This window comes from Natrix helvetica (genome assembly GCF_964273705.1).
Source record: "Natrix helvetica genome assembly, chromosome: 1".
NCBI lineage: Eukaryota > Metazoa > Chordata > Lepidosauria > Squamata > Natricidae > Natrix > Natrix helvetica.
Window position 1 is genome coordinate 58,242,908 of NC_138548.1, and position 24,659 is coordinate 58,267,566.

The following is a 24,659-nucleotide window of genomic DNA, read 5'->3' on the forward strand; positions in this document are numbered from 1 at the left end:
CATCACTCCCACTATCCCCATCAAGTGATTCATTATGTCAAACCATCTGATTCTGGAGCCTTGCAGTACCCGTTTTAAGTGATGAGTGTGTCAGGAGATGTATATCTTTCAGTTATTATTACCTTTAGAAATGTCTTCCTCAGCTTGGTCATATTGCTGTAACATGTTGTAGAGATTTGCCTTGTTAAAATGTACTGCTGCAGACAAAGGGGACAAGGAAATTGCCTTCTCAAAATCTGTTTTTGCTTCTTCAAAATTTCTTAAGAGCGTATTTGTAATAGCTCGATTCAGGAAAGCAGATTCATTTTGGGGATCAAGTTCTATGGCCTTGGTATAATAGCCATTTGCCTATAAAATTAAATAAAATGTTTTATTTATTTGTTAGTGTTGATTTGTCAAAAGAGTAATATTTTGGATAAGATATGGGTAGAATGCTGTCATTTTAACTTGATCTTCAAGAGATCTCCTATAATAGTACTGCAAACCAGGATTGTTAACTATTTTTTCCACCAATTATACCATTTGTTCACTCATTTCTTCTGGAGAATTCAGATAAATGACTGTTGCATCCCCACATTTTTGGGTTTCTGATTCTAAATACATTAATTTATACTGTAATTGAATTGTAGATGCAGAAAAACTACATTGCTGAAAAACAAACCATGGTATTATTATCTCATCTCGCCAAAAGAATTATTAGACCTATGAACAGGAATGGACAGTTTTTGTCTAATGGAATCAATAAATAAAGGAGAATAGTTGTAGCTCAGGGTTGAAATGAGGGGTCCTTGGTGCTCTCTGAGCTTGATTGTTTTCTTGCAGATGTGTCATTACCCAAAATAGGTATCATCTTCAGTGCTAGTAAGGAATGAAGTTTGCTCTCAATTTATATTTTAAAGGCTTGTCACTGTTGGTGGGAGTGGTTTTGGAGGTTCTTTGGTTGGGCTGTTTACTGTTAGCAGCAGGGGTGGGATTCTATTGGTTCGGACCAGTTGAAGTGAACCAGTAGCTCTGCGAAGCGCATGCTCAGCAAACCTGTTATTACACCAGTTGAATCCCACCACTGGTTAGCAGCAAACTGTTAGCAGGAAGTGTTAGGAATTCTTTGATTGGGGTACAGGTTGACAACCTTGTTTTCTGTACTGACATGGACAGTTAAGGTGTTCATTGTTTGACACAGATGTTTCCAAGAATGATGTCAAGATAAAGTAAGGCATTTTTGTTAGTCCAAACATCAGATACATCATCAATGATAAATGATTTGAAGATCTGTTAGTGGAGTCAAAAAAAAATCATCTGGAAAGCATTCAAGATTGTCATTGAGAATTTTCTTGGCAACTACAGAGCTACAAACTACATTCAGCTGATTGAGACGTCTTACAGCATACAAGACCATGAAGCGCAATACGCCACTGAAAATTCATTTTCTGCATTCATACAAAAATGCACGGGCAACTAAACTGGTATTATATTGGTATTGCACTGCACTATCAATGGCTAAGCAAATGAAGTATATGCATTACTATCAAATGAAGCAATACAGAAAGAAGAAATAAGCTGATTTGGAAATAACCAGCTCATAGGTAACAGGCTAGTTCTCTCACCTTCCCTCCCATTACAGAAATATTAAGTAGAACATTCTTATATTATTTCAATGTTAGTGCACAGCCCTATGATCATCTGCCATTTTTAAATTGAAAATATTGTATACTCTTATTTATGTACCAAACTTATATGGCTGCCCATCTTACAAAAAAATATTTTATGGCATACAACAATTAACAGATCAATAGATACATAAAAACAGATAAAAATTGAAATATAAAAAAGGTACGGAAGAGAGTGAATATTAACTACAATGATGGAGATGTCTAAGAATGTTACCAGTCTCCTGGGGCACCCTAGACATTATGACATAGACAGGTCTTGAGGAGTCCTGGAATATTAACAGGGATGGAGCTAACGGTTACCTCATTTCAGAGGGGAGGACTTCCAAAAGGCAGGTGCCACACAGCAAAGAAGGCCCGCCTCCTGGGACTCGCCAAGTGTAGTTCCCTAACAGAAGGCAGCATGCCTTCTCTGCCAGATCTAAATGGATGGAAAGATGGAATCTGGAAGAGGTGGGCCCTCAGATACTTTTCATCATTTTGAAACCATAGTTATTTTAGTCATTGGACATTTTAATATAGTGCAACCATTGCTTTTAATGAATCATCAAGTTGTTAGTGTGTAGTATACAAATCTACCCAAGTAGATCCATGACATATATGTTTATTTATTTATCAAATATATATGGCCACCCATCTCACAGTAAGTGATTCAGGCTGCTTTTACAACAAGGCTAAATAAATCCTGTTACTTAATAAACACTAAACAATTATTAGGGTTGTTCGCACAGTTAGCCAGATATTTAGACTGGATTTAGCATTTTTGTCCATCTACTGAATCCCTCCCAAGGACCTGGAATAGATAGATGTTGTTTAATAATCTTAAAGATATCATTGCAAAATGTAAGCTATTACAAGTAAAGCTGCCTTTTGCTATCACAGTAGTAACCTTAAAAACTAGAATAAACAAAACTAAAAATGAAAAAATATTATGTGAAGAGATGTTAATAATAGTGGAACTACCTCAATAGTTCACCAGTTCCCTGGAGTCCCTAAGCCTTATGGCACAACTGTCATTTTAGATTTTAAATTTATTGTACTTGACAAGCAACAACTTGTTTGAAATATGTGCAAAAGTAAACTAGCATTCTCTTTATAACCCACTGAACTACTATGCAAAAAAGGCAGACCTGTCAAACCTTTTCAGGATTACCTATAATGACTCAGCTGCCAGAAATTAAATTCACTATTACCCTCCTGAGATTTCTGCAAATTATGCATTCAAAATGTCAACATCTTTGATAGTTTTCTACATTTGAAAAATCTTATTGCTTGTTATCTATATATGGCATATTGTCAGTCCCTGGTGTGAGATAAACTCAGATAGATCTTAATTTCCTCTGACTGCCCTTTTCTCTAAAAGTAAACTAAAGTTGCAAAAGTAGGGTGTGAGTCATTCGCCACTTTACAAAGAGTAAAGAACTAATGCAAACAATTTATTGTACTGGATATATAGTAAAAAAGAACAAAGGCCGCGAGGCCAAAAAAAAAATTCAAGTAACTTGATTAAATTTCCTTGAATTGCTTTGTCTAGGATTACATATTTTCAAGGAATTATTTTCATTTCATTTACTCACCAAAGATTATTAATAGCTGAGTTGACATTCAAGATTTATTATGTAATATATATTTGAAATTGTTATTATTCACTAATATTTAATAAAGACAAAATGAGCAATTTGTAGTTATAATTTTAAAAAAGCTTCCCCAAAGGAGTTTTTTTTTAAAAAACCACAACCATGCCAGCACAGAACCAAATACAAACCTGTGAGAACTGTTTGTTTAAAAAGTAGACATTTGCTGCATTGAAATAGGCTAAAGCATAGTTGGGATCTTTAGTGATAGCATGCTGATAATCTTGCATAGCACAGTTTAAATATCCCATGAACTGATTAATCACACCTCGATTTGTAAGCAATTCTGCATTAGTGGTTATCTGAAATTCAGACAGATAAGGTTTTAGATTAAAATGCATAAATGATTATAAGATACAGTATATGTATAAAATATATCTTAAACTGGTAGCTGGTTTTAAGCTATGGCCCCAAATATTCCTGCCCAGGAATGATCTAATGCAGAATATTGTTCTCCCTTCTCCCATATCACAATAATGAATTAAAAACAGCAGTTAATCTGGATTTTTATTCCCAAGAGCAGGGGAGGAAGGCATTGGCTAGAACAGTGATGGCGAACCTATGGCACATGTGCCACAGGTGGCACGCAGAGCCATTTGTCAGCACACGAGAGGTGTTGCCCTGTTCACCGTTTTTAAAAGCCATTTTTCGCCCTCCCCAGGCTCCAGAGGCTTTATAGGAGCCTGGGTAGGGCGAAAAGAGCCCCCCGCACCCCCTGGAGGCCCACCGGAGGCTTCAAGGACCGTCCGGAGGCTTCCCTGAAGCCTTCAGAATGCTTAAAACGACCCTCGGAGCAAACCGGGGGGCTCTTTTCGCCCTCCCCAGGCTCCTATAAAGCCTCTGGAGCCTGGGGAGGGTGAAAAAAGCATGTAAAAATGGGGGGGGGTCGTGCCTGTTGGGTGCGCATGCGCACTGGGGGTCGTGCATTGCATTATGGGTGCGACACACCCGCACACGACCCCCCTGCACTCCCCCCACTTGTGGCACGCGAGCCAAAAAAGGTTCGCCATCGCTGGGCTAGAAACTAAATAAAACAATGTGGGTTTTATGGGACATTTGAATCTGTCTTTCATAATTGAGTAATAGTGCATGAGAGAGGTATAAAACATGTTTCAGGGGATGCTACATTTTTTTAAAAAAATTAAAAGTTCCCATCCCTGGAAGCATATCTATCAATCTTTTTTTATTTATTAGATTTATGTATTTATTTATTTATTTATTTATTCACATTTCTAAACCGCCCCCTCTCCCAAAAAGGGACTCGGGGCGGTGTACAGTCCACAATAAATCACAGATAAAATACAAATATAAATAGGGCTATAAATATATGTATGTATGTGGAGGAGGTTAAAATTAAGCGTCCTGTACAGAGGAATAAATATGAGGCTAAAAGCCCTAAAAACAATTAAAACTAAAACATTACCCTTAAAATAACCAGATGGGAATATACTACCAGGAGTTCATAGATGTAACATTTATAATCATGCCAGGCCAGCTAGTCGGAACAGGTGAGTCTTCAATTTTTGACGGAAGGAGCGGAAGTCCGAGGTGGTTCTAATGTCGGGGGGGAGGTCATTCCAGAGGGTTGGGCCCATCACAGAGAAGGCTCTACTCCTCGGCGCTGCCCGCTGGCATTGCCTAGTGGACGGCACTTGGAGAAGGCCCTCTCTGTGAGAGCGGAAGGCATACTCTCATAAAGTATGATTTTGGGCTTATACAAACTTATTAACAATTAAAATAATACACATATAAATAAAAATATTTACAAAAACAGGAATGTGGGAGAACAACGAACATTTGACATCTTGTAGGCTTACAAGGGGATCCCCAAGATTGATGAAGAAGCCAGATTTAAAGGTCTCCCAGAAGGCTGATTAGGGTGAGGCCAACTTCATTCAGGCCAGAATTCCCCATGCTGACTGGGAATTGAAGTCCGCACATCTTAAAGTTGCCAAGTTTGAAAAACCCAGCTCTAAAAAAGAAAGGGATTGGGGACAGGGAAAAGCACCTATTCCTGTTTCTCTCTTTCGCATGCCTGCATTTTCCAAATACCTGAAAAGGCCTTGTGAATGAGAATAGCAATAGCACTTAGACTTATAAACCGCTTCACAGTGCTTTTACAGCCTTATCTAAGTGGTCAGAACCACCACCGACTTTCTCTCCTTTCGACGAAAACTGAAGACTCACCTGTTCCGTTTAGCCGGCCTGGACCATTCATAACCTCATTATACCTCTTGGCAGATATATTTTAACTGGGTAATTTTAATTGGGTATTTTTCAGGATTGTTTATATACTGTTTTTTATCTGCTTTACCTGTACAGTGTTGTATTGCCTCCTCTTCTATGTTTTTATGTTTCCATGTTTGTAGTCTATTTTATCTATTTCATTTGACTGTACACCGCCCCGAGTCCCTTTGGGGAGAGGGGGCGGTATAAAAATCGAAATAAAAGGTAAAAGGTAAAGGTAAAGGTTTACAGAGTCAGCATATTGCCCCCGACTATCTGGGTACTCATTTTACCCACCTCAGAAGGATGGAAGGCTGAATCAACCTTGAGCTGGTGAAATTTGAACTGCTGAACTTCAGCTAGCAGTCAGCTGAAGTAGCCTGCAGTACTGCACTCTAACCACTAGGCCACCTCAGCTCTTATCTTAGAATAACCCAAACTCCGAGAAAAGATATTAATTAAAAAGAGCAGAAAATCTTTAGTCCTGTTCGTTACAAACAAAACTATTTACCTTTAGTGCAGCATTTGTATCTTGAAAAGCGGCAAAAACATCCCCCATCTGCAGACAGACTATAGCACGTCCATCGTAAGCATTGTGACAACTAGGATCACAATGAATGGCTGCTGAAAACTGAATCCACGCTTTCTGAAATTTTCCAAGAGCCTGAGGTAATGTAACAAAAACATTAATAAAGAAAGAAAATAAAGAAGTTTGAAGACATTATTGGAATGTTCTTAGGAAAGCTGAAAGTTATTACTGAAGGAAGATCAAAATACCAAGTACTTGTTCCTTTGGTAATTGAGAGTTAAATTCAACTGAGGGGTACCTAAGTAATCATGAATACATTGGATATGTAATGGAATACATCATATATTTAAAGATTTGAATAGGCTTGGGTAATAGAGCCTTGGCAAAGTGAAGTAGGAAGGTTGTATGGGACTCCCACTAGGTACTTTTCAGTAGAGCTAGGCTGAGAAACTGAGCAGAAATTGTGCAAATTTCAATTCTGTGACTAGGAATAGCCTGAGGATTCTGTTAGTACACTACCCATCTCACAGTTTAATGGGATTTCTTACTCATCTCAATGAGTTGGTTTCAGAATTTTGGAATTTCCCAACCTCATATCCATTTGAGTGTTGTTTTGTTTGGAATGGCTCAAGATCCATAGCAATTTTGATAACAATGTTTTATCCAAACAACATGTGAAATCCTCCATAGCTCCCCATGACTTTGAGCAGACCATCATGTAGATAAGGCTGGATTAATAGCAACATCTAATTTTTATAAGGATCATGATCTGTTGGATTGTGTGCCAAAAAGGCAATTGGATTTATTTGGATTCCAAATGTCCTTTGGAGGGTTTTGGTCAGTCTGATCAGCAACTCTGTGGATTCTCTGGAATGATAAGCTTACTAGGGGAATTCGTATCATAATTCAAAATGTCCTCTCTGATCTGACTCAAATATGTCCCTGATATATTGATTAACTGTGGAAGTTGAACCTGCAAGGCAGGTAGTTATATAGCAGATGGCAGGAAGATTTAACTCAAACCCAGAAAAAAGATATAAAGCCCACTTGATGGGTAAGGATTGATTGATTACTTGGTTATATGCCATCAAGTCATCTTTGATTCCTAGTGACCACATTTCTCCATTATGATAATCAAACCCTTTGATAGTTATATTATGAATATATATGCAGTATTTTTCTACATGTATTGCTTTACAGCTGGCTGAGTTGTTTCAGATTGAGGGGATGATTTGCATTGCTTCAATCATTCTGCTAGAGAACTTTGGGGAAACTTTGGGGAAACTGTTATAATTCAGATTTTTTGGAAATATTTTGTTACATCCTTTTAAAGGGATAAGCTACTTGGAATGGTAGGTTCCGCTACATGTCCTCTTGATTTTTACCCAACATGCTTATAGGTTTTAGTTTATTACAAATAAAAGACAATTCTAAAGGAAGGCAAAAGACTGTCCTGTTGAAGACTGTCCTGTTGAGTTATTAGAAATAACTCTTTTAAAGAAGCCTGAATTAGATCACTCAAAGAAGAGCAACTATAGGCCAAATTAATCTTTTAACGTTGGTTGAAAGAATCAAAATGGTGTAAGCTCTCTGTTGTAAATAGTTCTCATGAAAGCAGATATTTGTTTAAAAACAGACTATGAGATTGAGACTGCCTTTGCTGATCTGATGTGTGATTTTTTTAGAGACTTACAGAAAGCATATACAATTAGCTACTGTTAACATATTACTGGTTTTCAATGTGATCAATCATGGTATATTTATGGATCATCTAGAAGAATTGGGAATGGACAGGACTTCTTTGCACTTCTGTTGCTCCTTGAAATAGGACTATCATATGGCATGCCTCTATATTTCATTTTACTACTGTTTAGAGAAGCTTTGGGACTCATTACTATTAATATGTAGATGCCATACAAATATTTCTTTGTAACACCTTCAGATAAAAATCTGTTTTTTTTCAGTCTTAAATCAAAAAGCCAACATATCACTCAACTTCTTCCCTCTCCAGAGTTTTCCACATATGAAACATAACCATATGTAACAATTTCAGAAGCAATAGAAAGGCAATTAAATCGGCAATGCTTTTTGAAGTGCTGCAAAGTGTTTTGCAGTCACCTGTTTCAATTCACTGCACTGAAGTCGGTCTCCACTTGAATATGCAAATTGTCTTAATAGAGTTATTTCATCAAAGCTTTTTTTAAAATGAAGCATGCCCTTCAAGGATTTGCATTGCTTTACTTTGTATTAAGTGTAAAGGATTTCTGCCTGCTTAGGCATCTTCATTAACAGGGCTTAATCCTCGTATTGTTATGCTCTATTGAGTCATAGCTGACTCCTGGTGACTCTTTGGATAAAAGCTCTCCAAGCTGTCCTGCCTTTTGCCACATTATGCAGTTCTTGCAGGTGCCATTTCTGTGACTCCATTACATCATCTCATCTGCCATCAGTTGGTTATTCTACTTTCATCTATCTTGCCCAGCATGATTATTGTTTCCATCAGCCTTTCATATGTATCCAATGTATAGAAGAGTTTGCTTCATGATCTTTACTTCTAAAGAATATTTTAGCTTTATTTCTTCTCTTACTAAATAGTTCATTTTCTTGCTTGTCCAAGGAATGTGATACAAATTTCTTCAACCCTATAGCACAAAGAAGTCAACCTTCTTTATGTCTTTGTGCAGTCCATTCCTCACATCCATATATCATAACAGAGAATACGCTAAGATGACCTTTCTAAATTTGTCTTACTTGAAATATCTGGGTTTTCCATCAGCTTGTCCAGACCTCTCAATGCCTTTTTGCTCTTTGTTAGCCTTCTCTAAATCACTTTTGCACATTTGCCATTTTTATCAATTCTGGAGCCTAGAAAACTGTAATTTCAACTGCTTTTGTCATCTCAGCTTAACTCTCAATATTGTATAAACATGATCTAAATGGATTAAAGTGTACTAAGTACTACAGTAATTCAAAATGTTATGTAGAGAGAATCACAATTATGCAAAATGTAATAGCAATATAGCAAAATTATCTGAATGTGAAGGGAAACTATTGGTCTGTCAATTAATACAAAGTTGGTGAATTGCAGTTACCCATCCCTGCCCTGTAATAATATCCCACAGCTTTACAAAGTTTGCCTGCTTTTTCCTCCTCGTTTGCTTTACCTAATCAGCAGAAGAAATGTCTTTTGAAAGCCAGGAGAGAAACAAAGAGGCTATATAAATAGACCTCACTTAGTGACTGCACTTGGGACAACCAACTTCATTGCTAAGTGACATGGTAACTAAGTGAAATATCATGAGATGACAATGAACTTACAACATCATTTCCATATGGTAGTTAAGGGAGACATTATATCACCATGAGATTGACATTTTAATGCCAGTTTCTCCATTGAGTCTGTTTATCAGAAGTCATCTGTGAACTGCACAAATGGCAATCACAAGATCATGGGATTCTGTGAGGAATATAAATGCCCACTGGTTGCAAAGTGCCTCAATTCTTCAATCACATATTTGTGGGGATGTTGTCATGGTCATAAATGAGAGAAATACTTATACAATTACTTTTTCAATATCATCATACCTTTGAACAGTTGCTTAAACAGGGCATTTTTAAGCAAGGTCTACCTGTATGTGGGAATTCTGTCCCCCCTCCTCCCCATGCTGATAAAAGGTCCTACCACTTCTTGTTTCTGAATGAACTTCAAATAGAAATCATTCAACTTTTCACTCACATTTATTTCAAACAGCATAGAAAGAGATATAATGTGAGGAATAAATATTTTCCTGTTTACTAGGGATAATTTCCAAGGAAGACATTTTTTTTCTGAAGTCAAAACTGTATGTGTTCATATTTCATTAAGACCAAAAACAAAAGCATTGACTAATTTATACAGCAGAAGGTATCACCTTTCTCTCATTAATTAGTAGAGATCTGAACTAACTGAATAAAATAAGAGTAATAAGCAGGGAAGTCTTCTAATGAAATCTACATTACTCGTTGTCAAACAGCAATTATTATTTTTGTTTTGTTTTCAGAAAGGCAATACGATGACACAGTTACAAATATATTACCTGCAAGCTGTATCCTAAGCAAAGTCTAGCCTTTATGCACACTGGATTGATATGTACTGCTGTCAAGAAATCCTTTAGGGCTTGTCTGGTGCCTTTGCTATGACCATATTCCAGGTATGCATTTCCTCGACCAATGTAGGCATCCAAAGAAAAGGGATTGAGTTTAAGAACTTTAGAAAATGATTCCACAGCTTCTTCATATTTCTGAAGTCTGAAATCAATGGCCATTTAAATGTTAATGTTTTAACAGTGATTATGATGTTTTGAATATTGAGATGTGCATATTTTAACAAGGAAACATGCAGGGGTGCAGAAAACAGAAGTCTAAATGTAAATACAGCCACCTTCTTCCCCTATCCTTTGGTTTATTGATTATAATATTATCAAGCTCCTTTTTCAGTTCTTCTATCAGAAGGAGATGATATCAGTAGTAAAACTAATCCATAGCCTTCCTGAAAGAAGACACTTCATTAGGCTCCTCCTATGTTAAACTGGAATGTAGCTTGCTTATTATTAGGATAAATATTCTATAAATATGGTTTTAAAGATTTTTTGCTCAATTTGCCTCCTAATGTGCATCCTACCAAATGCACATTATTTTTAGATAGATATATATATAGATAGATAGATTGATAGATTGATAGATAGATAGATAGATAGATAGATAGATGATTGATTGATAGATAGATGATAGATATAGATAGATAGATAGATAGATAGATAGATAGATAGATAGATAGATAGATAGATGATAGATAGATAATAGATAGATAGATAGATAGATAGATAGATAGATAGATAGATAGATAGATAGATAGATAGATAGATAGATGATAGATGATAGATAGATGATAGATAGATAGATAGATACTCAAATTAACTCAGTCAATGAAATATTACGGGTTTTGTTTCCCATATTATTGTTTGAATCTAAGCTGTTGGTGTTTTTAAAAAACCTTTTAATTATTTTTACTGCTTTTTCGCTTTGTACACTCCTCAAAGTCTATTGGAACTGGGTGACTATTACAAAAATGAATGAATGAATCAGTCAATAAATCTATGCAAGATATGATATGATTTTACATGCATTTACTCATTCTATTATATTCTACATGTTCTCTGTAAATCAAACCTCCTCAACCTAGTGGTTTCCATATGAACTTAAAAATAGAACATGAGTAAAACATAAACCAGGCAAATTTCGTAGCAAATGAAAATGTATGTCCTTGTTCTCGTAGAAAGAAGATTCACAATAAATGAGATGGTGTTATCCTTATCAAGTACTGAGAAATACAATAACATAAGTACCTTGGGGGGAAAGTGCAGCACTGAATTTCTTAAAATATAGCATAAAAAGATATATAAGGATCATGCTGGTTTCCTAACATACTACCCTTTATGGAATGCTGTTTCCAAATAACTGTTAGAAATTGAACCAGATAGTGAAAATGGGTTAAGAAAACACATCTGGCTTCTGGAGAACAAGGGAGGCCTTTCTCTTTAATTGGCTTTCCCCAGCCTAGTGACTTTCAGATATGTTTCAATATAACAGTTGTCAGTCCCAGACAGCATGATAACTACTTAGCTAATAGGAGAGATGGAAGTGGTAAGTCAATACAACCAAGCAATAGACTGAAAGTTGCCTCATGTCTGAGCTTGCTCTGTCCTGCAGAGGAGAGAAATTGATGAAAACAGAAATGGATTGTTTGAATTATGTCTCATGGCTTTTATAAATGCTCATTCCAAATCAGAATTGGGGAGTAAGGCATTTGGGTGTTGTTGCAAGAAATAAAATACCTTGGGCCACCACTGTTGCCTTTGTTTCTCCACATCTTCTACATAGAAATTCTCCATAACACAAGAGAATCAAAAACATGTTCCCAAATCTTACTCAGCAGTATTTAAGATTACCTGTGATAGCAAAGTCCAATAACATTCAATAATCCTATGTTTTTATGTTCAGTCATTGCCACTTCTGCAAAGTCCTAGGAACACAGAAAGACACTTTCGTTAAAAAATGTTACATTAAATATATTATTTTTCAGAAGTTTAGCCATATTGTTTTTGCAGCAAAAACAATAAAATTGACAAATCTATGTAGAGGTACCTATACTCTAAAAGCCACTACTGTATAGTGGAGGATTTTTTTAAAATTTCTTCAAGTAATTATTGCTTTCATTTTTTCCTTTTCATTATCTAACTTTTATATTGTGAGCAGCCTTAAGATGTAATATGTGAGATACAGTAATATACCTCACAGAGTATAAATCAAGTAATATATACAAAAACATAGTAAAATGGATATTACACATGATTCTCTAGTAAATGCATGCACCTACAGGTTCTAAAATTTAGCAACAATATCTAAAAGCCCAAGATATTCTTTCAACCCATTTAATACATTTTGGACAAATTAATTTTAAACACTGATGATAATAGAAGAATTGCATATTTATTTATTGCAAATTAAGTATTTGTTAAGAAATTACTTTGTTACGGTTAGCTGCATTTCTAAATGTATATGAACAGTTTAACCATGTCTGTAGCAGTATTGCTTTGTTTCTTTTATCACTTTTCCTACTAGAGATTACAAAATATTTTTCAAACAAATCCAATCTACAATGTAGAAACAAATATATCTATAATATATGGGGGAAATACCTTTAGTGCATATTCGTACTGTTTCATTTCTATAAAAACTATAGCACGATTTTTCAGCACTTTCAAGACAATGTCCTTGCTTGCCTCAAGACGAAGAACAGTCTTATAATCTATCAAGCTCTAAAACAAATAAACAGAATCCACAAAGTCATCTGTGAATTGGTGAAATAAAAAGCATAGGTAATTTTTGTAAAATATGAAATTATTTCCAGCATCTTGAGCTGATTAAAAACTGTATTCCTTTCAATGTAATAATAACAACACTATTTGTGGAAAGGAGGAGAAAAAAACAGTTGGAATAAGCCATAGATATTTACAGGAGTCAAAACCTGTCCCTAGATCTGCTATAAAATCTGGGTAAAACAGGAAAGCAGGTTTGGAAGTAGACATCCAGTACCATAACAACTTAATAACAAACTACCGTTTAAGAAGAAACAAACCATACATGTTCATAGTCCTTCAATTGTTGGAACGCAATTGCTCTATTATAATATGCCAAAATGCACATCTTATCCAATTCTATAGCTTTAGTTAAATCTTCAACAGCATGCTTGTAAGTCTATAAAAAATGACATAATAGTTAGCAATAGCATTATTATTTATGTTACATAGAATAAAATACCATGTTATATATTACAGTCTTTGTGAGGGGTGTGTACAAAACAGAAACAATGGGGGTGAATAAGGAAAAGGTGATAGGCTTTGCCTCACTTTTCTTTTTCTTTTCTCAGAATCTTCAGCTGATGTACAGCAGATCCAAGCAATCCACTTACCCACAGCCCTGATTTTTCCAGAACATGCATTTCTCTACCTTCTCTTGGTGTGTATGCATGTTTTTCCATCTAACAACAACCATTTTACAATACAGAAGACATGTTTTCTTGAAACTAATTTCAATATTGGTCTATGAATCAAGATTTTACATTCTTGCGAAAGTGATTAAGATCTCATTACACAGCTACTAAGCAGCTCTGATGATCAAATATCCCTCTGTACTCATAAGACAACTGTGAAGCCTTCACTTATATATCCCAAATTAAGACACCAGTAGAGTAAGCATATTTACCCTGTTGTAAAATTTCAGTACTCCTCTGTAAAGATACCCTCTTACACTATGTCGCTCAATTTTGAGGGCTTCGGTGCAATTCATTATTGCTTTCGAGTATCTTCCTTTGCTACCGTAGTAAGCAGCACGACTTAAGTAAGCCTTAACAGGGGGAAAAAACCAACAAACTCACTACAGAACACAAAAGGGAAGAAATATCCAGAGACTTGGATGTTGTCTTACATAGGTTTGAAATTTCAAATATTTATAAATAGGAATAAAACATTCCCTCCCTCGCTCTCTTTCTCTCCCCCACTCCGTCCCCCCCTCTCTCACACACACCCACACAACTTTTTCTCTCTCCTTAAATTATATATTACTTCCAATAAGACTGCTAACTGGAATACAAAAATCATTTGTATGCTATCTCTTAATCCATAATAAATACATTACAGGCACTTCTCTCTTGTTCTAAAGGATGGGTCTTTTCCTTTAGCCCCTAAATCCCAGAAGAGTCTTCTGACTCTCCGTATATCAAGTCTTCATACTTCTGCTAGTATAAATATGCATATTGGTTAAAAAAAATCAATGATAGTTAAAAAGGCAGATTCCAAGCATATTTTTCCATGAATTGTTTTAAACCATACAGTATGTACCACTGATCCCAATGTACATGTAATGCCAATTTTTCCAGCAAGCAAATTATGATGATAGTTACAAATGGTATATCATGTTACTTGAATATCTAGTTGGGAACAGACAACAGTGAATTTAGGCAAATGCAGTCTTATCCTTGGTCATACCTGCTTATTTCTAATTTGCTTCTTTCTCTGCAAATTATAGGTCAGCCTGTTCCTAATTTTTGTATAACCTTCCCTGGTGTGCCTTATTTTGTGCATCAAATCTGTAATTATAATGGTTATTCTATTGTGTACCCTAAGTAAACTTTTGTGTACCAATGTTAGCTGATTTGGGATCTTGAATTTCACATGCATATATAAGGAAGAAGGTTTGCATCATGAATCTGTATGTGTCTCTTTGCCTGTTTGAAACTCCCTTTGTGGACATCTTGACTTTTTTGCCTTCCATTGTGGACACCCTGACAGCATTTAAACAAATGTATTTAAGCATTTGAAGTTTAGCTATGTATAAAAAAAAACCTGAACCAAATTAATTGATGCCTGCCCCATCTAATAGATCAGGCCATGAATCAATTCCACAGGAAGGCAGTGACTACTTTTTTTTATAAAGTGGCTACAATAAAAAAAAAACATCGTGCAAGTTTGATTGTTCCCTTATTATAACTTTGTAAATTAAGGAGTTGTCTATCTGAGATGCTTCTGCATATTTTCTGCTTGTCCTTGATGTGTTTCATAATATATCCTGCCCAGGAGTGGGTTGCTGCTGGCATTACTGCTGGTTCGATGCACTCGTGATTTGCCCGCACCATGTGCGCATGCGCAGTTGCCTGTAAATAGGTCTGCACATGTGCATAACATTAAAAATGTCAAAAAAAAACATGCCGCGGCGACCGGGGAACAGGTTTGGGGGCATGGCGAGCCTGCCATCCCTACCGGTTCGCGACCCAGTCGCAATTTCCACTACTGGTTCGCCTGAAGCGGTGCAAACTGGTAGCAACCCACCTCTGATCCCGCCTATCTTGTCAAGACCATCTTACTCTCAACAGTTCAGCTGGATTTCAAAAAAATTTAAATGTTCAATTTTTAGTCAATTAATAAACAGCAATATTGTTTCAGGTGTATCTTTAAGCCTTTCTTTTTAAAACTTTATTATTAAGGATTATTTTTAAATCTTCAGAAATACAAAATCACCTTTCTTACCTGAAAATGCCTTGGTATAATAGCAAGTGTTTTGTTAAAATCTAAGATGCATTTAGATTGTTGGAGCTGCATTCTGCAAAGCCCTCGCTGATAAAATGCATCTGCATATCGTGGATATAGTCTGACAGCAGAAGTAAAAGCATCGCAGGCCTAAAATAATTCAACATTAGGTTTAACTGAATCATGCTTCTACAAGATAAATAAAATACCAAAACTTAGAGAAAATTTCCTCTATTTTTTATATCTCAGTTGTAGAAAACAAATTGATATTTTAGTACCAATCCCATTTAAAAAAAAAAAATCTTCAGAGAAAACTTGAAAATATTTTAAAACTTTAAAATTGTGGTATTATATAAAAATAAAATCAATATAATAATGGGAATATATTACTATAATAATGTATATTACTGTTTGAGTAATATACATTGAGTTGAGAATATACATCATCCTCACTTAACGGCCATCATAAATGCATGCAAGTTGAAATGTGACTGAATGGTTAGCACATGACTATGCTGTGGTGGTTGTAAGTTCAAGAACTGGTCAGAAAGCTACTTTTTCAACCCTGTCATAAGTTCAAACAGCCATTACACAGGTGGTTATTAACTGAGGACTACCCAGAGATATCTAAATAATATAAGTGTGTGTTGTGTGCGTATATATAAAAGAAAAATATTTAAATAAGTGACATTAGTTTTTTTGCAAAATACCAAAGTCAAATTAAAGATAAATAGATAAAGGAATAGTTACTGAACTACTAAGATTACATGATTTTCTCTTTCTTTTCCAAATTGGGGTTTACGTAATTCATAAACAATGAATTGAATCTAGACTTTATAGAATCAGATTTTTCTGGTTTTGCCTCTCCATTGATATAAAGCTATTACAAAGATTGATAATTTAATAATTGATATATTTTATTAAAGCAACTTTAAAATTGAGATTGTAGACATTCTTCCAGGAGTATGTTGGAAGACATTTTAATTCAGGAATAATTTTATTCCTGCGCTGCCTTTTGACATTTCTTTCAATTATTAACATGACTTGCAAGTAAAGAAATTAGAAGAAGCTAATAATTGGCAGGCACGTTGAACTGATTAAACTGCATCCTTCTCAAAGAATAGCTAACAAGACAATTCCTTTAAAGAAACAGAGTTTTCCTAAACACACAAGTAAGGCGCCTAAAATCAGTCCATAACCATACACCAAGGGAAAGATCTGTACCTTCAGAAAGATAGATAAGGACATCTCCCCACTAGGGCTACATGTCCATCAAAACAAATGCTTTAAAGAGCACATTCAAACACTTCACAAAGGATCACCTTTCCTATAAATATTACCAACCTCTGCACCCCAAATTGTAGCTACCTCAAGTAGCTCTATGCTCTCAGATAAAATAGCTTTCTTTTTAAGGAGTTGCCCAGTGTATTTCTTTAATTGAATGTTCTTCAATGTTCATTCAATGTCCAGAATGTTCTTCTAACAAATAATCACCTAACAGTTTTTTTCTATAAAATTGGAATATGTAAGAAACAAATAAAAGAAATATATAATCATTGTCTCTTACACACAACCAAGCAGATAAATCTTTGAAAGAAGATTTGAGAGGAAGAAACAACGCCAATCTGTGATCCTTTTTTAATTATAATAATAATAATAATGATGATGATGATGATGATGATGATGATGATGATGATGATGATGATAATAATAATAATAATAATAATAATAATAATAATGACCTTTCCAGACAGATGCTTAAGGTAAATTTGTTAAGGTAACAGATAAACAAATATGCTTAAAGTGGCAAATAACAATGAAGAAGATCTTCTGAAATATGTTGAAATAAGTATCAATGATAAATTGTATAATATTTAATAGGCAGTAATAATAGCAACCATATAGAAAATTAAGAGTAGTATATCAATTAAATTCTACTCAGGGACAAAACTAAGTTTAACTTGCCAGATCAAAAGCTGGCTTCAAGAGAAGGAAATCTGCCAACTGAAGCAAATTGACAAAAGTGGGGTTAAGTGAGTTTTTCCAAATCTGAAAAACACCCTTTAAAACACTCCTTCCTTGGTTCATTAAGATATTAGAGCAAATGGTAGGAATATCATGTTGGAAAAAACAGTTCTTTAGCCAGCCTGGTCTTAATACTTCAGACTGTTAATGATCATAATTGTCAGTTTGTGAATATGGGTAGGGAATGAATTGGACACCCATGCAATTCTTGGAATGTTCTGATTTTTATTTTGAGCCAGGTTAAAGTCAAAATGAATACCTCTAATAGAAAAACTTGCTCCATGTAGCACTCGCCCATTAAAAAATATAATTCTGCAGCCTCAAAGGTATTAGGAAGATATTTTTCAATGCCACCTAGCAGCAACAAAGCCTCATTAAAACTGGAAAGAGCATCCTGTAAAAAAAAAGGTAACATATAGTTAAGTGATAGAGCCACCAGCCAAATGGCATTGTCCAGAGCTATTCCATTAACATTTTTTTGCTAGGATGTAAGACAGCAAAAAGCTGCATATGACAAAGAGAGATAGCAAACAGAAGCCAACATCATTAACAAGGTTCCCCAAAGGGGTTAGTATCAATCCCAAAGTGTTGATGGGACTAAGTATTCATGGTGTTGATAGATGGCTGAGCTTCAATGGAGGTCAGTAAACATCTAGGATTTATAGTTGGTCAATAAATGATGGAAGGAGCATAGAGCTCCATGCAAGTCCCTAGTCCTGAAAGTGACAGGGCTAGCAGCGAGTAACCCAGAATTGGAGGGTCAGCCACCAGCAAGAGTTGCCTTAAATGATCTCTATCAGCTGGCGTCATTTACCCATCTGCTTTGTGTTATGTGTATGTGTGCTTTCCACTCTCCCCCTTGTCTCTCTCATCTCCCCTCTCCTGGGAAGGATACATGTACATATAATATTCCTGTTCACCTCCCATACTGAGCAAATTCCCAATCTCCTCATTCTCCAAACAAGTATCAGTTGTTGATGCTCATTCATACTTAGGCATTCACTTGATAGCCATGGATTTGCTTAATGAGCAACACAAAAAAAATGTCATAAATCAGTTTCATTCAGGGGGTGCCACGACTTACGACAATAACAACTTACACTGGAAATCTGGATCCAATTACGGCCATTAAGTTGAGGACTGTCTATAACTCAAGTAGTAATGTGAAATTTTAATTTCACTTGAGAGACCTTTTTGTAAAACTAGAAAACAATTACTATAGAATGCTCATAGGTAGATTGAACATTTAGATATAAGTTGCCTATTGTATGTACATTTTACCCTCCCTCGTGCTCAGTTATAGGAAAAACTATGGCAAAGGGCTTTTGTATTAATTTTCCCAAAGTCAGAATGTTCCAGTTCCCATACAACCTAGTGAGCTATCTGTAGAACACAAGGGTAGCATAAAAATTTTATAGTTGAAAAAAAATGTTCCTAATTACATTTAGACTCTAGGAATACTTCTTTGGGAAAAAAAAGTGAATGTTGACGCAGAACATTTCTGATTGCCTAATTTGCACAGTTCAAAGAAAGTATGGACTGAATTTTGTCCAAGCTGAATACTGGAGTTGGCATGTTCTAAATCTAAGCTCAAGTTCAAGCTATGCCATTTAGTGGAACTCAGAAAATACACTACACTACACTACACTACACTACACTACAATACAATACAATACAATACAATACAATACAATACAATACAATACAATACAATACAATAGCAGAGTTGGAAGGGACCTTGGAGGTCTTCTAGTCCAACCCCCTGCCTAGGCAGGAAACCCTATACCATTTCAGACAAATGGCTATCCAACATCTTCTTAAAGCCTTCCAGTGTTGGGGCATTCACAACTTCTGGAGGCAAGCTGTTCCACTGATTAATTGTTCTAACTGTCAGGAAATTTCTCCTCAGTTCTAAGTTGCTTCTCTCCTTGATTAGTTTCCACCCATTGCTTCTTGTTCTACCCTCAGGTGCCTTGGAGAATAGTTTGACTCCGTCTTCTTTGTGGCAACCCCTGAGATATTGGAACACTGCTATCATGTCTCCCCTAGTCCTTCTTTCTCTTAAGCTAAACATACCCAGTTCAATATGCTTGGTTTTGTGACACTTGCCCAGTGGAAGAGTTTGGCCCCAAATGATTATTATGGTTTTGATCTATTGACCTCTGGTAAGGTTCTGAAGACCTGACTGCTGTTTGGGCATTGGGCTAAAGTGCTAAATGAGCCCATCTATATCGGAAGCAGGGTAGTATATTGGTTGCTGCCTTCGGCTATTTCAATCTGTGTTGTGGGTTTGTAAGTTTGTTTTTCATTTATTTTTACATTTCCCATACTTACTTTGAGTTAGGCAGCCATGAAAGCTGAAGAAATAAATAAATATAGGTACCAGGAAATGAAAGAGAAAGGTTTATTTCCCCTTTCCTGGGGCTTCTCACATAGCCAAAGGTGAAATACCACCATGGCTGCAGCAGAAAAAAAGAGGAATAGGAAACCAGCAGAAGGCTATTTAAAGGGGAATTTTTTCTTTTGATTGGATAGAGTTTGTACACACATCCTTGACTATTCACAGGAACAGAGCAGGGAGGAAGGGACAGGTTCCTTACTTATGTTCCAATAGAGATGATAGGTTCAATTTTTAAACTATATAAATGAAACAAACAAAAACACACCTGCTCAACAAAAGGGATGAAAGCTTAATTAATAAAGCACTCTGTGTTAGCATCAAAACAGAAAAATAAAATATTTGGAAATCGAGAATTAGAACTGCAGAATGAAGCAAATATTAATCAAATCTCATTTTAACAAACAGTATTTCTACAACACTCATTTTTAGGGGTTTGCCTTTTTAAAAGATTGAACAAAAACTCAGGAACATGACTATTTTCTTAACCTTGAATTTTTTGGCTTTCATCTGGATTTTTCCAAGTAGACAATATATAGCAGGCTCAGGTTGGTTTCTCGTGGCTGCAATGGCACACTCAATAGCCTTGTTATAGTTTTGACAAAATGACTGCACAAGTGCTTCTTGAACAAGTGAACATCCAAGAGATCCTGTAGGAGATTTAAATAATAATAAATTTAATAGTAATAGACCAAGTTATTATTACTACAGACATTGGTATACAGACAATGAAAAGAAAGAGCGTTGGCTTTCATTGAGAAAGTATCAAAACAAAAAAGTATGGCATATCAATTATAACACTAACACATAGTATTGTTAAACTGTAATTGATGGATAGGATCAGGAGAGCTATAGTACTTGAAGCATGTGTTGTTTATATTGCTGCCCATGATATCTCAAAAAATTATAATCAGTTAAGTGGATTTACTATGCCATGGCGGCTGAGGAATTCTGGGAATTGAGGTCCACAAGTCTTAAAGATGCCAGGTCTGGAGACTCTTATACTATACAAAAGCAAAGAAAAATCCATGCTGAATTTAACCAAAATTGCACAGTACTTTGAAAGAGCTATACCTTTGTCCATTTCTGCCACTTGGTGTATACAGAAACTTGCAAGTTTAAAATGCTTCATTTGTAGTAAATACTGCCCCCTGTAATAAAATATTTCAACAAATTTCTCACTATATTAGTGAATGTAATATATATTAGAAATGAGAAGACATTTTAGTATTTCCAAAATTCATTTAAATCACCTTTAAGGTAAGAAATGCTCTATTAACTATAAATACAAAAAAAACCCAAAGCATTCACCTTTTCCCTGAGTCAGACATTAAATGACACATCAAAAATAGTTCATTTATACTTAAGGTATTTTTTCACTTTTTCAGAAGTGGCATATAAATTTAATAAATATATAATTAATTCTATTGATTCTAATGATCAAATTTAATTTGTTTTTAGCTTATACAGAAATTTATTTACCCAAATTAACTTTTGTCAAAAAATTCATATACCCTAAGAATTATTCAACTATACAATTATTATAGTCAACTATTGTGACTGTACAGAGTTTTAGACTCCATTTCAAAGAGATGCTTCATGAAATATAAATGCAGCTCTTCTCTACAATTCTTTAAAGAAGCTGGGATCACTACCAGCTCCAAACAGCAGTTACATAATCCCAACAAAAGTTATGGCTTCTTTAAAGAACTGCAGAACGGGCACTGCTTTAATGCTCTTATCTACTCCAAAACATATCACCTAAAACACTTAATTTAAATAGAATTCTTGGTTCATTATTAATATTTCTATGGCATATAATTATTGAGTACTTTTCTAAGGAGATAATAACTTTTTGAAGACCTACAATCTACTCATTGGCCCTGTAATGTTTGGGCTTCAATCAGGAAACTGCATAAAGAAGAGAAAGATGTGTGAAAAAAAATCTTGAACTTAAGACTTAATAATACACATTAAAATTATATGGACATTTAAAAGTGAGAAAACAAAATTAAGCAAGATGCCCGAATGAAGGCACGTTTGCTGCTGATAATTATCAAAATAAGTGCTTACCTTGTTAAGATTAAATAGGGTAAGTTGGGATGGAGATGAATTGCTGTATTTATGTCTTTAACTGAATTCTTTAAATCATGAACCTGTTTTTTTTTTAAAAAAAGACATTTTTATTTCTCAGTCATGGATGCTGTTAGGACATTAAGTGCATTCTGTTTAAAAACAATTGTTTCTTTTCTTTTTCAATGTTTAGGACCAAACTAGATCACACACACCAGTGGTGGGCTTCAAAAAAATTTGGAACCTACTCTGTAGGTGTGGCCTGCTTTGTGGGAGTGGCTTGCCGGCCATGTGACCGGGTGGAAGTGGCTTGCCAGCCATGTGACTGGGTGGGAGTGGCTTGCTGGCCATGTGACCGGGTGGGAGTGGGATGTTAGAAGATCCCAAATGAAGTTAGAAAGGCTGGGTCCCAAACCAAGCTGGCTTAACTGGGATAGGGGGAATAGGGGGGTAGAGGTTCACCAAGGACCCTCCTCTCCTTTCCCCTCCTGAGATCGCTGCCTTTCCCCCCAAAAGCAGAGGGCGTCAGTATTTAGAGGGAGCGTCTCCCAACTTCCCCCTTTGTGTGTCACTCTTTCTCTCTCTCTCTTCCTCCCCCCCATTTCTCTCCCCCCTTTCCTCCCTCCTCCTTTTCCTCTGCACGGTTCCCCCCAGTTTTTTACGCTGAGCCATTGGGGGAGGGCAGAGGGAGAGAGAGAGAGATGGATTGAAGGGCGCAAAGAGATGTGGGCGTCCCGTTTTGAGAAGCCTCCCTTCGCAAAAGATCGCTGAGAGGAGGAAAGGGAGGATTCCCCACACCACTCAGTGCTGTTTTTGATGGGAGGCTTTCCCCCCCCTCAGCGCTGTTTTCGATGGGAGGCTTTTCCCCTCTCTCAGAGCTGTTTCCCTTCGCAAAAGATTGCTGAGAGGAAGAACGGGAGGATTCCCCACCCCAGTGGCTGTGGCTACCGGCACCCCGGTTCAACCAGTTGGTTCCATCACTGGCCATTGGGGGCGAACAGCTGGCTCCCGTGGATCGGGCACGCAATCTGGGCGTCCTCCTGGATGCCCGGCTGTCAATGGATGACCATGTGACGGCCGTGGCAAGGGGGGCGTTTCACCAGGTTCGCCTGGTGCGCCAATTGCGTCCCCTATTGGACCGGAACACCCTCCACACAGTCACCCATGCGCTTGTGACGTCCCGACTGGACTACTGTAATGCTCTCTACATGGGGCTCCCCCTGAGATGCACCCGAAGGCTGCAGTTGGTTCAGAATGCGGCCGCGCGGGCAATTGTGGGAGTTACTAGGTACTCCCACGTAACACCTCTCCTGCACGGGCTGCACTGGCTACCTGTGGCTTTTTGGGTGCGTTTCAAGGTGCTGACTATCATCTTTAAAGCGCTCCATGGCACAGGACCTAGGTATTTGCAGGATCGCATCCTGCTCCATACATCCCTTCGGCCGATCCGCTCTCACAGAGAGGGACTCCTCGGGGTGCCGTCCACTAGGCAGTGCCAGCGGGCGACGCCCAGGAGCAGGGCCTTCTCTGTGATGGGCCCGACCCTCTGGAATGACCTCCCCCCCGATATCAGAAAAGCCACCGATCTCTGCTCCTTCCGTAAGAAGCTTAAAACCCACCTGTTCAATTTAGCCGGCCTGGCCTAATCCCAGCTTAGTCCCTCAGTCTGTATTTTAAATTTTTAGGGGTGGGTTTTTAGGTTGTTTTTAATTTTTATTACTTTGTACAGCCTATTGTTTAATTCAATTTTCTGGGAATTTAAGGGTATTTATTTTTGTATACAGTTTTTAAATGAGATGTCTGTACACCACCCCAAGTCCCTCCGGGGAGAGGGGGCGGTCTATAAATCAAATAAAACTTAAACTTAAAACTTAAACTCAGCGCTCTTTTCGATGGGAGGCTTTTCCCCCCTCTCAGAACTGTTTCCCTTCGCAAAAGATCGCTGAGAGGAGGAACGGGAGGATTCCCCACCCCGCTCAGCAGGGGGGGAGCGAGCAATGGAGCGGCTTCTGGACGGGCAGGAGTGAGCGAGTGAGTGACAGGGCCGGGGCAGGAACTTATTTCCATGTTCATTGACCAACAGGTTAGCCCAAACCGGTGCAAACCAGCAGGAACCCACCACTGACATACACCCTCTTTTTCTTTAGTGCTTTCCAGTCAGTCTTGACTCCTGCAATTGCCTAAACTAGTTCCTGCCAATGTTCCCTCTAATTTTTTTTTCAGTGTGTGCAGAAAAGTATAGTGTTTGAGCTGCACATTTTCATGCCTGAGCACCTGATTTTTTTTCACAGATGTCACCTAAGACAACAACGAAATCAGTGTTATTTGAAACTTACAGTTATGTTTATTCAAGGTACCCCCTTAATTAAAAGTGTTATATAATATCAGTATCACTTAACAACTCTCCTGCTTAGCAACCAAAATGTTGGTTCAGAAACTCTGGCATTGATTGAAGTGTGCAAGTCTTAAAGCTGTCAAGTTACA

General features: G+C 36.8%; 1 protein-coding gene across 4 annotated transcripts in view; it reads right to left on the reverse strand.

Moving 5' to 3' along the window:
• The window catches only part of TTC6 (tetratricopeptide repeat domain 6), a 96,220-nt gene that overhangs the window by 730 nt on the left and 70,831 nt on the right, over positions 1-24,659 (reverse strand). For all 4 annotated transcript variants that reach the window (XM_081938217.1, XM_081938215.1, XM_081938216.1 and 1 more), the window contains 13 exons: positions 22,176-22,258; positions 21,177-21,253; positions 20,592-20,752; positions 17,964-18,098; positions 15,680-15,829; positions 13,860-14,000; positions 13,239-13,352; positions 12,794-12,913; positions 12,044-12,117; positions 10,133-10,343; positions 6,039-6,191; positions 3,433-3,603; positions 123-348 (listed from right to left, as the gene is read on the reverse strand). In XM_081938217.1, coding sequence (XP_081794343.1) covers positions 123-348; positions 3,433-3,603; positions 6,039-6,191; positions 10,133-10,343; positions 12,044-12,117; positions 12,794-12,913; positions 13,239-13,352; positions 13,860-14,000; positions 15,680-15,829; positions 17,964-18,098; positions 20,592-20,752; positions 21,177-21,253; positions 22,176-22,258 — 1,816 coding nt within the window. The remainder of the gene's footprint in view (positions 1-122; positions 349-3,432; positions 3,604-6,038; positions 6,192-10,132; positions 10,344-12,043; positions 12,118-12,793; positions 12,914-13,238; positions 13,353-13,859; positions 14,001-15,679; positions 15,830-17,963; positions 18,099-20,591; positions 20,753-21,176; positions 21,254-22,175; positions 22,259-24,659) is intronic.